This window comes from Nannobrachium achirus (assembly GCF_963921795.1).
Source record: "Nannobrachium achirus genome assembly, chromosome: 4".
In the NCBI taxonomy this organism is placed as follows: domain Eukaryota; kingdom Metazoa; phylum Chordata; class Actinopteri; order Myctophiformes; family Myctophidae; genus Nannobrachium; species Nannobrachium achirus.
In genome coordinates this window covers 20,302,108-20,318,083 of record NC_137813.1, presented here as the reverse complement: position 1 = coordinate 20,318,083, position 15,976 = coordinate 20,302,108, and the positions used below count along the sequence as shown (strand labels likewise).

The following is a 15,976-nucleotide window of genomic DNA, read 5'->3' as shown; positions in this document are numbered from 1 at the left end:
GCTGACTTTGCTCAACTGCTCAGGCATCAGTGTGAGGTCATTTAACACCGCCCGGATGCTGTAATGTAATGTAGTCGCACTGTTTCCCAAACAGTGGGTCGGGACCCATTTCTGGGCCAATTTTTATGGGTCTCGACTCGAGTGAAAATCCCATTTTCTTTTCCTGCATTTAAAAATTATATACAGTTTACATTTCAAAAGCCTTTCTTTTTATATATATATATATATATATATATATATATATATATATATATATTTTTTTTAAATAATTGTACATGACACAATTAAACATTGGTCAAATTGTCAAATATTATGCTGTTGCGAGGCCTTGTGAGCATGTAGATCTGCTATTTTCACAATAGAACCGTGTTATACAAAATGTAATGCCTCAACTCTTAGTGCTGATCAGGGTGGGGGGTTAAAATATCCCCAGTTAAAATATGATTATTTTGGGGGTCACGGCCAGAAAAGGTTAAGAACTACTGATGTAATGGGATGTGTGTGTGTGTGTGTGTGTGTGTGTGTGTGTGTGTGTGTGTGTGTGTGTGTGTGTGTGTGTGTGTGTGTGTGTGTGTGTGTGTGTGTGTGTGTGTGTGTGTGTGTGTGTGTGTGTGTGTGTGTGTGTGTGTGTGTGTGTGTGTGTGTGTGTGTGCTCATGGCCCAGGCCTGTTCCCGCCCACCAGTGGACGGGCCTACATCAACGGTTATGACATCTGTCAGGACATGGCTCTGATCCGCCGCAGCCTGGGCCTCTGTCCTCAACACGACGTGCTGTTTGACAATCTGACCGTCCGGGAGCACCTGCTCTTCTATGCACAGGTACGGCCCGTGCACACACATACTACACGCACGCACACAACACATTTTTTAAGTCAATTCCAAGGACTTTATTGGCATGAGAAAACATACGTTGACACATTGTCAAAGCAAAAGTGGAATAATTACGTTCAAAACTAAATAATTTATGTGTAATCGAAAGGGAATAGTGTTCCATTGCAACGGAGGCAAATCTAACTTAGAAAGAACACACACACACACACACACACACACACATACACACACACACACACACACACACACACACACACACACACACACACACACACACACACACACTACACTACACTACACTACACTACACTACACTACCCAAGGCTATCCACTTGCTGTCTTCTCATGGGTTCATTTTGACAAAAGCTGTTACTTTATTCTACTTACTCTGGTTACTTGTCCCTCTCTTTCTCTGTGCACAGCTGAAAGGCTTCCCCAAGGAGCAGATCCCGGCTGAAGTGGACCGCATCATCTGCATCCTGAACCTGGAGGACAAGCGCCACTCGCGCTCCAAGACCCTCTCTGGTGGCATGAAGAGGAAGCTGTCTATCGGCATCGCCCTCACCGGAGACTCCAAGGTTATAATATATATTGGTCTTTGTTTGGCCAGGACGGTTGGCATAACCTTCTGGGCACCAAGGCTGCTAATCCAGCCTGACAGCGTGTTGTGGGTTCGAGTCCCGATCCCGACGACCTTTGCATGCGTGTCACTCTCACCCCATTTCCTGTCAGTCTACTTACTAAATATGTATCAATAAATGCAGAAAATACAATATACAGTATGGTTATTAGGTAGTATATATTGTCTCTGTTGGGTGGAAATCTCATCTGTCCAAAACGGTTACTGTTCATGGATCCAAATTCAAAAACAGCAAAAGTAGCAGATCTAAAAGCTCAAATTCCTCACTTTGATACTTTTGTGGTACACTTTAGTATGATCGCGTAGGGCATTCATTTATGGGGAAATAAAACAACCCTCTGTGTGTAATTCCATGCGCGCAGGAGATAGGGGGGGATGGGGGGGATTAACACCCCCACTTTTTTTGGGTGGAGGGGATATCCCCCCCAGTCAAAAAGTCTGGATTAAAACTCTTTTTCCCCCAATAATAATAATAATTATTATTATGTTTATCATTTGTGTCTAAAAACTTAAAATTACTGCTGGAATAAAACCAATGAGCGATACAATTTAAATAATTGAGGGTCCCTATATTATATACTCACCCCTTATAAAGCTAAAATGGTTTCTCCTGCTTTCACGTTGTTTTGAGACCTATAGTAGCTTTGCGGTTTGTGTGTCCGCTTGCATCATGTTATGGTTGTGAAACTTAGGTGTGCTATAAAGGATAATTATGATCATCTGAAGTAATGGAAAAGTCTTTTCATTGGTCATGCAAACATAATATCAACTCTCAGGTTCTGTTCGCCCCACCCTCCCCCGGTCCTGACTGTAAAGCAGCTTCTTCAGCACACAACAGCATGCATTGAACAGAGACAGGGAGAAAAAAAAAAAAAAAAAGACTGCAAACATAAAATCAACTTTCAGGTTCTGTTCGCTCCACCCTCCCCCGGCTTCTTCCACACACAACAGCATTGAACAGAGACAGGGAGAGAGAGAAAAAAAGACGTAATGTAACATAGAGCAGCATGTTTCATTACTGTAAACTGAGAGGAGAGCTTGACTGTTTACACTCAAGGAAGCAGCTGATGTCTGTGGGTAAGCATGCAACAGAAAATCTTCTCCCCTCTTCCTTCTTCCTTCTTTATCCAACACCATTAAGCAATAAGCATGGATAACGTTTTAAGCACAAACGCAAGTGTTTCGAACGAAACACCTGTTTGCTAAGTGACATGATCAGTTGATCACAATCACATCACGTTATGAATGTATGTAGGTTCCCAAATTGTGAAAAGTGAAAAATGGTTTGGTTTGTTGCAACAATGACTAGTTATCTAAAGTATGGTAATAGTGTCAAGTAGTGTGAGGATTAATGTTAGAGTGTTTGTGTTTGAGCGCCTCAGTGCGGCCGCTGCAGAGTTCATGTGCAACCTCTTCCAGAGAGATAGATGGAGATACTAGAAACTAAACTGCTGGATGTCCCTAGTAATAACAATAATTGTATAATATCCCATCATCTATCTAGTAGTCATATGATTATGTCATACAAAATTAACAATCTAGGCATCACAATATTTTTGTTTCAGTCAGTCACAGTATTATTGTTTTGTGAACTCCCAAAATGTTCACAGGATCTTGCTGTAGATTAAACGCACTGACTGACTTTGCTGTTAAAACAATGTATGTGCATACACACAGTACACACAAGAATGTCATGTTATGCCATTCTCATATAGCCTTATATGATCTAGCCTGTTATACAGTAGATGTATTCTCAGATCATTATAGCCAACCCTTGTTTTCCATAGCTTAGCTAACTAGCCAAAGTTCTGATTGCATGCAGACTCATTTTTGCATGTAGGCTAATCATTTTCATACTTCACCCAATCTGAATAGTCCTATACTGCTTATTTTTCCTCCTATTCTATTTCCTATATGCTTCACTCCTCATGTGCATTTGCTTGAGCACTGCTGCTATTGATTAGTGATTGTATATTCTGCACAACACCTGCACATATTTAAGCTGCTACTAAAAATACAATGTAGTGTTTTATTGTTATACTGTTTTATATTGGCTTGCATGGGAGGCTGGGCTCAAGTCAGAGTTCTGGTGTCTCATTCACTTGCTGGTGATGATGGTGGTCTGCACTTTTTATTTCATGGGTGGATTATACTGCATTAATAATACAGTAGCTGTATCTGAGTGTGCATGTAATGGATGATTATGTGTAGCTTGATCATGGTTAGATCAAGCTAGAATTCCTGGACTTTGTTTCAAGAGCTAGCATTGTCAAATTGTTACACCAGACACCACATGTTTGTTTATAGCCTGCTTAGGCTACAATAGTAAAACTAAAAGAGTGAGAAAAAATGGTAAATGGTGTTACAATTTGACAAATAAGGTGAACATGATTGCTGAGGCGATCACGGCTACCATATCATTGTGAGACATGTCATTCAAACAGTAACAAAGTGTTCCCGGTTGGCCGGTTCTCCGCTTGCATGGGGGGGCCCATACAGATTTCTGGCCTAGAGGCCCAGAATTGCTAGTGACAGGCAGGCAGTGGCCTGCCTGCCTTGAAATCTGCGTAAAACAACTGTGTAATTCAGCTCAAGTGGAGGGGATATGTCCCCCCCTCCTCGGGCCAAAAGTGGGGGGGATACCCCAAAATTTGTCGCGCGCGCTATGTGCGCGCACATACCTCCCAGATATGTCCCCTTCACTTTTAAAATGCCTCCTGCGCCCCTGTGTAATTCTATTAACATTTCAATCTCATCTCATTCCTTTCAACTGTCCCTCCCTCTGTCTGTCTCTCACTCTCATACATCCAATGTTCAAAATGTTCAGGTTTCAAAACTTTTATTTCTACTCCACTACATCTCAGAGGCAAATATTGTAAGATTTGAAAACTTTAGTTACTAGTTACTTTGTAGATTTAGATTCTTAAAAAAACCCTCTTCAGCCCTAATAGGCCTATACATTTAGGCCTTTTGAAAGTAGCCGATCTACAAGCTCACAATCCGTCACATCGCGACTCATTGTGAGCTTGTAGATCTGCTATTTTCAAAAAGATTTTCATACATTTGAATAGTGAAATACGACATTCTGCATAATGAGCACTTTGTACTTCTGGTACTTTAACTACATTATTATACCCATACTTTTGTACCTTTACTCGAGCACATTTTGAATAACAGACTTTTACTTGTAACAGAGTATTTACAGTAAATTGCAGTAATGACACTTTAATGACTTTAACTTCCAACTGTTCAGGTGGTGATGCTGGATGAGCCCACGTCAGGCATGGACCCGTCGGCGCGGCGCGCCACCTGGGACCTGCTGCAGGGCGAGAAGCGCGGGCGCACCATCGTGCTCACCACGCACTTCATGGACGAGGCCGACCTGCTGGGCGACCGCATCGCCATCATGGCGGGGGGAGAGCTGCAGTGCTGCGGCTCGCCACTCTTCCTCAAGAACAAATACGGTGAGCGCGCGGGAAGTGGCAGTGGTGGAAAAAGTACTCACATTTTCTGCTAGCATCTTTAAGAAAAATGATACAACTGGTAGTTCCAACGAAGTAATCTGATTGGTTGAAACAATCATGTGACCGTGATTATATTCAGCATTATGTACCACTCTCATCAATGAAAGAAATCAGCTGTGCTGATCGCAAACAAATCTGCTGGGGCTGCCTGTCCCAGCACTATGCTTGGCTAGCAGAGTTCAGAGACATAGTAGCTAAAAATAATGTTTTTTTTTAGAGCAACAGTTGTATAATCGCAATATTGCACTCGAGGCTGTGCCATATCAGATATCATCACTTCTGTGCAACGTTACTCGCCCTTCGGGCTCGTTCCTGAGGCAATGCAGGCGTGATGATATCTGACAATATGGCACACCCTCTTGTGTAATATTGCTTAAAAATCTAATGGCAGAGAACAGTTGGATTGATTTATTAATACCTGGCAGTAAAAGTGAGCTCACGGCCCCCTAAGCCATTGTTTCCTGGCGCCAGGCTTGATTATGCTGCAGACCCCCCCACAATAGTTTAGATAGATGGATGCCTTTTATTGATCCCACTCTGTGGGCAGCACAGCAGTTACAAAGTTACAGATACAGAGTAAGGAAAGTACTGACAGAAAATCCTCTTTTGGTTTTAGAACTGAGAACTCTCCAGTCAATGTTGTGGGTGTGAGTCACCAAAGCACTGGATAGTTTAAAGCTTTAACACCATAATGATGCCGGGTCAGAAGCAGCAGGGGTTCTGTGTGAGAGAGCTTTATGTCGGGGAATTGGACAAATGTTTTAAGTGATCACTGAAGACCCTTGACACTGTTACCGCTGCTGCTGTCTGCTAACGATCGGCTTGCTCTGTTTTGGCCTGAAGGTTTACAGGGATCAAACGCACACACGCACGCACGCACGCACGCACGCACACACACACACAGGCGAAAGATGTGGAAAACATGAAAGTGGCGTAACTCCTTCAAATCCCCTCCATCACCAGGTGCTGGGTACCACATGGTCATTGTGAAGGATGCTCTCTGCAACGTGTCGGAGATCACCCGCCTGGTCCACATGTATGTTCCCAACGCCACGCTGGAGAGCAGCGCCGGCGCAGAGCTCTCCTACATACTGCCCAAGGAGAGCACCCACAGGTGAGAGAGACTCCTCCCCAGTATGTATGCATTAGGGATGGGACGATATGAGCATTTCATGCCGTGATTATTGTGACCAAAGAAATTGCGATTTACGATATTATGGCGATAATCTAAATATCCCCAACATCCATTATCCTGGTGCGGAACGTTTGCCCAGAAAAATAGCCGATCTACAAGTTAACAACGCATCGCATTATAGAGGATTTAAATGGTACCGGATATGCAACTCTGACGGAGGATAATTTCATGATAAATGAATACCTCACAGTATATAATAATTAAGAAGTAGTGAAAATAGACGATCTACATGCTCGCAATGCGGCGCCAAGTGACGCATTGTGCGCTTGTAGATCCGCTGTTTTCACTAGTTTGGGTCCTGGGCAAATGTCTTATCTCTCTTTTGGGCCTTTCGACCTAAAAAGATTGGGAACCACTGGTCTAAATAAACAATATTCTATTACTATCAAAAATAATAATCTGTACATTGAAACTATACAAGATAAATTTATAAGATAATAAGAAGATTGATACAAGATAATAAGAAGATTGATACACAGAGGGCAGTACATGTAGCTGGACGAAAGCAGGCTATCTACTTTATATAAATAACTTAACTAGCATCTTTTTACGCCCGTTGTCCTAGAATCAGGCCCAGAAAGACATTAAAGTGGAGCACTTTATCCCTTTGGGTGATTAAGATGCAACTTCAGACCTTAAAAACAGAGGTCTGCACTCTGCAGTTGTTTGTTCTTCAGTTTGTTAAATGTGTTGTTGACTGTCACCAGAGTCATGACTCTAATGAAGATGTACTTGGCATCGAAAAGTTAGTCAGTTTGTACTTAGTCAGAGATGCCCCAGTGCTTTGTTCCTCATGGTTGCTGCCGTGTCCTCCTGTGAGGCACTGCACCTGCCTATAACTGGCTGATACGTAGCGGAACTCCCTTTAAGTGGATAAGTAAAGGAGAATTTATAAAATAAGGAATACATCTATAATAACGTAACTAGCATCTATCAAAATAACAAAACTACCAGGTGTCTCATCTCATCTATCTAAATCATAACCAAACAATATAAGTGCAAACACAAAGGTAATAAGTAAGTGTTAGGAGAGGAAGCAAGTCAGTCTGCGGAAGAAGACTGGAGGTCATTGCAGTCCAATGACATTTAATGAAACCATTACACTCCATTCTGACTATAGATCGATTCCACGCGAAAATGTGTGGTGGTGAACAGGCGTGGGTCAGCGGAGGACAGCAGAGTGTTCCATTTCCAATGTGTCTCATTAACACCTCTCAGTAGCCCAGTACTTGCTAAACCTGGCGAGAGGCCGGAGACAGCTCGTGTAGAGTCCATTCACCCCGCTGTTACTGCAGCACTGAAATCAATGCTTCTATTCCTGTTTCACTTCTTTCTTTCTCTCTAGACCAAACTATATCGTCTTATAGTTGGCCATTCTTTTTTTTCCCTCCGGACATTTATCTTACACGTAAACACACAACACTTTTATCTCACCGTTGTTTCCATTTTGTTTGAAACTCATTGCTGTCAATGTGGTTTGATTTAAGCCCATGCATTTTCCAAAAATGTCAGAGATGTCAAAGCTCTTTTTTTTTATCCTGGTTTATAACAAAAATGTTGTTGACATTTTGCCACTCCTGTGTCTGAGGGCACTATTGAGCGATCCATTTGAAATCTCAGTGGGATATGTTCCCCAGTCTGTTTTTCCTTTCAAGTTTCTTTATCAGAATAAACCCCTTGAGATGTGCCATGTCGTTTTCAACCGTTTTTCGATATGGTTTAAGTGGCTATGGGCGAGAAGTGAACACCCCATGAGACTGACACAATATGTCCATATATGGGCATTCCCAAATAACATCAAGGATCTCCATATATTGGCATAAAAGGGACAAGGACTGCTATAGAGCTTGACTTGAGGCGTGACTGACTGACTGACTGACATGAGGCGGTGGTTTTGATACTAACTGCTCCCTACGGTCGCAATAAGGGTTTCAGAAAATGGTTAGGATTTAGACATTTTGTAGAATAGACCTCAGGTCTTAATGTGTTGTTAATGACGGTGTTGTGTTGTTTGGTTCTCAGGTTTGAACTGCTGTTTGCTGAGCTGGAGATGAACAGGGAGGAGCTGGGCATCGCCAGCTATGGAGCTTCAGTCACCACCATGGAGGAAGTCTTCCTCAGGTACGGGCACAGTTTGGAAGCCTTCATTGGCGGCGCCACTGCGGATGTGGCGACGCAGCTAGAAGCACCCGGCCATAATGAGGAGCACCTTGTCAGATTTACATTACAATTACAGTTACAGTAGCTCACCCATTCACTCTGACAACCTGTCCACTCATTGGTGGGGAGCGCGCCCGTAGTAGCACGTAGCACACTCGCATACACATGCAAATGTCGGCTATAGGCTATAGACGGGGGGCTATAGATTTGGGTTCTGCACCCAGTGGTGTGCATAAAAGTTGGCGTCTATGGAAGCCATGTCAAAGGAAAGGGTCATGGTGTGGAGGTCTCTTGGTGAGATAGTGATCTACAAGCGCACAATGCATCGCGATTTTACATTTCTGGAATTAAAGAAATTGAGAAATAAATGCACACTATTTTTTAACCCTTTGTACCATTTTGGTGGCGAAACGGCAATATAAGAGGCCCACTTTACATACGGCACCGTCTGTGTTAAGTGCTGAAAAAAAGTTTTTGGAGGAAAAGTGTCATAAAAGTGTGTCCCGACCCAGTGTTTGGGAGACACTGTTTTACACGGTGTAAATTACACAATATGTTGGTTTTCTGGTGCCCACCACCACTTTTTCATGGTTAGCTCAATAGCTCCCATTCTTGACAAATGGATGTTCAGTTTATTATTATCTATTTTTTTTTGCACTCATGCAGCGAGAACAAAACATTGTCTTGTTACTTAGCATTGGAAACAATGTTCCATGATATAAACAAGGAAACCTAGAGGTGTGCATAGTTGAGCCACAGCACCATCTAGTGGACAGCAGCTTACGGCTACAGTCATCTATCCCAGTGATTCTCCAACTTCTAAATGTCAAGTTTTCCCTTAACTCTGACAGTGTACAAATGGAACCAAATGAACCTTAGCGGGTTCATTTGCTTCCATTTGTACATTGTCAGAGTTACAGACTTGTATGGGTCAATTTAGACCCCCCTAAAGGAACCCACAGATTCACTGGAATCCACTTTGAGAACCACTGACATCCCGATCTATCCCTTGTATCATATATAAGACATAATACCAATGGCATGGAATTAAAAACTATACTGGAAAAATACTGGAGCTCAGATTATTATTAATGACTAGAAGCTGGGCCGGCCTTTGGGCGGCCCAGCGTCTAGTCGGCGACCTGGCCAACTCGGAACAATGTAAATAGGGGATGAATGCCCCGCCCTTTAATGCAAACCCCATTATACCTGTTTTCATAGGACGCGTTTGGACCATCTGTCTGCCTGTGTCCATTTATGCCCATATATGGAGATATCTGTATCTGTCTGTCTGTCGGTGTCCATTTTATGTCCATATATGGAGATCACTGCAGTTATAGTGCTGGGTCCATTTTATGCCCATATATGCCCATATATGGAGATATCTGTCTATCTGCGTCCATTTTATGCCCATATATGGAGATCTGTGTATCTGTCTGTCTGTGTCCCTTTTATGCCCGTATATGGAGATCCTTGTGATTCTGCGTCCATTGTATGCCCATATATGCCATATATGGAGATATCTGTTTATCTGCGTCCATTTTATGCCCATATATGAGATCTCTGTCGCTTTTTCAAACAGATGGTCAAAACGGGTCCTATGACAACAGGTATAATGGGGTTTGCATTAAAGGGGGAACCGGCACTGTGTCTGCAACACAGTCGGAGGCACAGACAGATATACAGAGATCTCCATAATGGGAATAAAGGGACACAGACAAACAGATGGAGGAGGAGACAAACTTAATGCAAACCCCATTATATCTGTTGTCATAGGACCCGTTTTGACCATCTGTTTGCCTGTGTCCATTTATGCCCATATATGGAGATATGTGTATCTGTCTGTCTGCGTCCACTTTATGCCCATATATGGAGATCTTTGACCATCTGTTTGCCTGTGTCCATTTATGCCCATATATGGAGATATCTGTATCTATATGCCTGCATCCATTTTATGCCCATATATGGAGATCTATGCAGACACAGTGCCAGTTCCGGAAAATCCTGACGTCAGACATCAGAATCCGAACCTTTCGTGCTGGTTCCAGAAAATCGTGTATCGGGTCGGGTCGAGGCCGAGCACTGCACTACCTGCTGCGGTGGGGAACGCGCGTGCCGAATTTGAAATAGGGAATGAATGCCCCACCCTTTAATGCAAACCCCATGAATGCCCCACCCTTTAATGCAAACCCTAATATACCTGTTGTCATAGGACCCATTTTGACCATCTGTTTGTCTTTGTCCACTTATGCCCATATATGAAGATCTCTGCACACACAGTACCGGTTGCGGAAAACTCTGATGTCAGACATCAGCTCTGCATACAGGCATTCATTTTATTTCCATATATGGAGAACGCGCGTGCCGGTGGGACGAACGGTTCTCGAGATACGCGGATTACATACATACACACTCACTCACAGAGATTTTTTGTTGACTCATGTGGCGTACGTGATGTCAGAGCCTTTTATGAAGTGATGTCACAATGAGTCAGCGCTTGCGCCGATTTCCTCCGGAACAGCCTGATGTCAACAATCAGCCCGCATAAGGAGATTCCGAACGTTTCGCGCCGGTTAGGGAAAACGCGCGTGCCGAATCTGAAGCCGGTGGGACGAACGGTTCTTGAGATACGCGGATTACAGACAGACACACACGCAGAGACTTCTCGCATTTATAGATAGATATACCGGTAATTGAAAGCACAAATTCTCTATGCTTTCCCTTTTTCCCCCCCTTGTTTTTCTTTTAAGGCACTTTAAGTCAGAACCTTACTTTCTGTTCTTGGTTTTCATGTAGCTCCTCATTGTGAGCTGCTGAAAGGGCAGCCTTTCATCTTGTGAGTGTTAATGAGCCTTTAATGATTGATTAGAGACCCAAAAATAAGCACCCCAGCATCAATTTAGCCAGGGAGACACACTGAGAGAGATGGACAGAGGTGTTGAGGAGAACCAAGAGAGAATTGGTAGCATTGCTCAGTCTCTCACACAGTAAAGCTTTTCAAATCCCGGTACACAGTGAAATGAGAGGATCAGAGGGTCAATTGTGCTTTGTAGTAATGTGTGGTTCTTAAATACATGCATAGAAAAGGCATGATTGCAGGGACACTGTGCCTCAATACTGTGTGGAATTATAAATGAGAGGAACGTCTTGGCTATTTATGTAGCACCATTCTTACACGGCACTCATAATGACGAACAATAGACACTGTAACAATGTTTTAATAATAATAGTTTGGGATTTTTCATTATAGTTTAGTTTGAGTTAGTTTTGACTTTTTTTCCCTTTTCTTTTTGTTCTAATTCAGTTCGTTTTAATAGGTTTTTGAGCGGTTATGTTAGTTATTTGTCATTTGCAGGATTCATGTGTTTCTTTTACCATGTAGCACTCTTCATAGCACTTTCCCTGTGAATGAAAAGTATTATTTTACAAATATAATGTATTATTATTATTATTTAGTGAACAAAAGGCCTTGTGTAGTACTGAGGTGGATATATACATTTTTTTTTTACATCGAAAATCGACGCGTTGATCGACTCATGCTCACCGCGACTCAAAAAGTATGAGTCGAAAAATCGAAAAATATATATATTTTTTAATTTTTCTAAAGTTTTTCCCCCAAAAATGACTGTTTTAATCGTTGTTCAAAAAGGTTATAAGCGTTAATGTTTTCCAAATGTGAGAGGACCGGGTGTGTGTGTCTGTGTCGGAGACTGTTGTGCATGCATGCGGCGCTAGTCAGGTCCGCGGACTACTGGTTGAGAAACACTGCTGGACCGGGATGATGCGCACGTCATAGCAGTGCGACTCTATGGACTGGATGTGTTTTGTTTACCTCCTGCCTCTGCATGCATGCTTGACACGAAAGCTCGCTTGTTAATGGCAGCGTCGCCGTTGTGTGCGATGATCACAAACCACACTACTCGTCGTTAACGTTAATGCGACACACCGGGGATATATGAGAGCGAGCGGTCAGCGCTCCCGCACGTTCCATGGACTTATTGTCACTCCGCTTCTAGTCTCTAGAGAACAGACTCCATGCTAACAAGGAAGAGCAATTATGTATTATCATTATTATTAGGGCTTTGATGCAAGTTCTGATGGGTGCAGCATACGTTGTGTTGTTTAAAGTAATGCGCCGTTGTGCTGCTCTCCTCTCAGCTGCTGCTTAGCGGAAAAAAAAGTCGATCGGCGCGTCGATTTTCGGCCACGACGCGTCGATTCGCAAATAATGCGTCGATTAACATCCCTAATATACATCAGTGCTTACCTTCAGTGTCCTGTACATTCTATTTCTCTGTGTATGTATATCATAACTACAGGTTATATAACACATGTGTGTGTGTTCTAGAGTGGGGAAGTTGGTGGATTCCAGCCTGGACATCCAGGCCATCCAGCTGCCCGCCCTGCAATACCAGCACGAGAGACGCTCTCACGACTGGACCACAGATGACGCCAGCAGCATCAGTGGCATGACGGACAACACCGACTTCACAGACAGCGGGACGCTCATCTCAGAGGACTGCTCCAACATTAAGCTCAACACAGGGGTGAGTCTTTTATGAACCATTTTGAAACCAGATGAATGATGGATAGTTAGGAACCAAATGGACCCATAATATGTGGTTGTAACTCTGAAAGAGTGTACAAATTGGAACCGGGCCATTATGGTGGTCAGTAGTCTAATGCAGGGGTTCTCAAAGTGGGGTCCAGGGACAACCATGGCCCTATATCAGTTATTTTTGAAACATCTTGACATTCTTTGAAAATGTCTGAATAGTTTAGAAAATGTTACCGTGGCACAAGATCTTTTCAGATGGGAGTCTGCGTCCTTGACATGAAAAGGTTTGAGAACCACTGCTCTAATGTGAAGACCATTGCTCTTTAGTTTTTTTTGTTTTAAAGGAGTAGTTCACCCCCAAAATGTTTTTCTTTTTCTTATATTGATTACTCACGCCATGGAGACTTGAGTTCAATAATATGTTTAGTTTTTTGTTGCATTCCCTAAGACAATAATTTGATTACAATAAATGTACCCCCATTGATTCCGGATGGGGATTGAACTCATTTTTGGGGTGAACTATTCCTTTAAATGAACAACTCTTAACATTTGCATTCCTTTTTACCCCCCCACACCAGGTGAGATTATACATGCAGCAGTTCTACGCCATGTTCCTGAAGAGGGCGCTGTACAGCTGGAGGAACTGGAAGGTGATGGTGGCCCAGTTCCTGGTTCCCCTGGTCTTCACCACCATAGCCCTGTTTGTGGCCCGCTCCTTGCCCAACCACCACAGCTCCCCGCAGCTGAGGCTGGCCCTCAGCCGTTACGGCCCCACCAGGGTCCCCGTGGCCCTGGAGGCCGGAGCCGGGCCCCTAGCGGCCACCCTCGCCGGCGCCTACGACTCCCAGCTCACTGCACAGCTGGCGCGGCTCATCAACATCACCGGTAAGAGCAGTGGTTCTCAACCTTTTCAGCCCGCCACACCCAAAATAATTGTATTTTAACTGGGGACCCCCCCACCCTGACGAGCACTATGAGTTGAGGCATTACATTTTGTATGACAGGTTCTATTGTGAAAATAGCCGATCTACATGCTCACAACGCCTCGCAACGCAATTACATTTTTCACAATATGGCCAATGTTTAATTTTTAATTTTAGAGGTATTAAAAGGCTCTTAATAGTCCTTAAATTGTCACTTAAGAAATTTTCACTTTTAGAAACGCACACCAAGGCCCTGAATTGCAGGATTCCTTCCTCCATTCATGATCGAGTGGGGGACTTGATCATGATTGGAGGAAGGCCCCACTCTATCCTGATTGGAGGAAGGCCCCAGAGTACTTTATCCTGATTGGAGGAAGGCCGTCACCTACAGGGAAAACTGGAACAGCTTTTTTGAGCGGTGGTCACAACGCTCCTATACGTGGCAGTGTGTGTGGGTCTGTCTGTCTCCTTCCGTCCGTCCGTCCGTGTCTGTATGTAGCCTACAGTACCTTTTTTGACCACACATGTTAAGGGAGGGGCGCTGTTGTTCAGGCCAGACCAGACACACACACACACACACACACACACACACACAAGGATGGATACCAGTGGCGGCCTGAGTGACATGCATTTTATTATTAATATTTTGTTTAATATTGTTTTAATATTTTTTATAATATATATATACAGGTATATATATATTTGTTTTGCTGTTGCGCAGCCTCCACGACCACCGCTCAGTTCACACGGGTGTGATTTTTCTCCTCAGATAGGGCGGCAAATATGCACCAAACACTCTATAGTACTATAGTAGTATCAGAACATAGACCCATTTTGTTATTATTCAAATTAAATGAAATCACTTACCCTGCTACCTTTAACCACTTTAAACCCGGTGAATTTATTTCACTAGGTTTCACCTGGGTGAAAAATGTAAATCAAAATGGCCTGAAAAGCGAGTGTATAAACCACGTCAGACTGTTGATTCATACCCTGTATGCCCTCCCCCCCCATCCAGACTTCACTGACTACGTCCTGACCCAGGCGGAGGCGGAGGGTGGGGCGTTCAACGAGCAGTGTGTGGTGGGCGCGGCCTTCCGCGGCAGCAGCAGCGTGTTCGCGGAGGCCACGGCGTACTTCAACAACGAGGGCTACCACACCCCGGCCACGGCCCTCATGATGGTGGACAACGCCCTGTTCAAGCTCCTGGCCGGGCCCAACGCCTCCATCCACACAGGGAACCAGCCCATGCCACGCAACCTCTCTGAGTCCGCCCAGAGCCAGATCACTGAGTGAGTGCAAGCCATGTTTTACCTATGTAAAAGTATCAATACTGGCAATGTAAAAAATACTGTTCTAAATATTCAAAATGTACTTGAGTTAAGGCAGGGTTGCCAACATTGGAATTAAGGAGATTTTTTTGGGGTATTTTGGGGGGGTGTGGAACTCCCCAAGCAGAGTTCTGGAGGTCCTCCCCCCGAAACCTTTTTAACTCATACCCTGCCAAAAAAAACGTTTCTATGATAAAAACGTCTTTAAAACGTCTTTTTCACTATGGACCTCCCTGCCAGACGTCTTCTGAACGTCTTTTTTAATAAAATAATAAAAAAAAAAAAAAAAAAAAAAATTGAAAAAAAATGTTTTGAAAATTTTTTTTTTGGACCTCCAACAGTGTACTAGGCATGATCGCGATCGCGAAATTGCATGTTTAACCCCCATACCAACCCCATCTTTCAAACATGGCAGCCATGTTTGTTTACATTTGAAGAAAACATAAGGGCTCCTTTCTCCTGAATGCCTGAACGGATTTCCAAGCGGATTTTTTTGTTTGAAAGCTGTGAAAAGCATGCACATGCATAGTGCATGATCTGTGCACGAATGTGTGCACCAGCGTGCACACTATTTTTTTAACCCTTTGTTGGCGAACCGGCAATATAAGAGGTCATCCCACTTTAAATATGGCACCGACTGAGTTAACAGGGTAGATGTTTTTGTTCTGGTGAATTTAGCGATTTTGCTAATTTTATTAGGCTTGCTTTACTCTCATTGAAAAATGATGAGTACAATGTCAGCCATTAAAACGCAAAGTAGTTGTACAGAAATTGATTTGATAATTGAAGCAATGTAAGACCCATCTGTACTAAT

The 15,976-nt window shown here is 43.3% G+C and overlaps 1 protein-coding gene across 3 annotated transcripts in view; it reads left to right on the top strand.

Moving 5' to 3' along the window:
- The window catches only part of abca3b (ATP-binding cassette, sub-family A (ABC1), member 3b), a 67,191-nt gene that overhangs the window by 33,996 nt on the left and 17,219 nt on the right, over positions 1-15,976 (top strand). For all 3 annotated transcript variants that reach the window (XM_080724953.1, XM_080724951.1, XM_080724952.1), the window contains exons 13-20: positions 665-819; positions 1,254-1,409; positions 4,725-4,935; positions 5,959-6,109; positions 8,213-8,311; positions 12,699-12,897; positions 13,487-13,793; positions 14,850-15,123. In XM_080724953.1, coding sequence (XP_080581079.1) covers positions 665-819; positions 1,254-1,409; positions 4,725-4,935; positions 5,959-6,109; positions 8,213-8,311; positions 12,699-12,897; positions 13,487-13,793; positions 14,850-15,123 — 1,552 coding nt within the window. The remainder of the gene's footprint in view (positions 1-664; positions 820-1,253; positions 1,410-4,724; positions 4,936-5,958; positions 6,110-8,212; positions 8,312-12,698; positions 12,898-13,486; positions 13,794-14,849; positions 15,124-15,976) is intronic.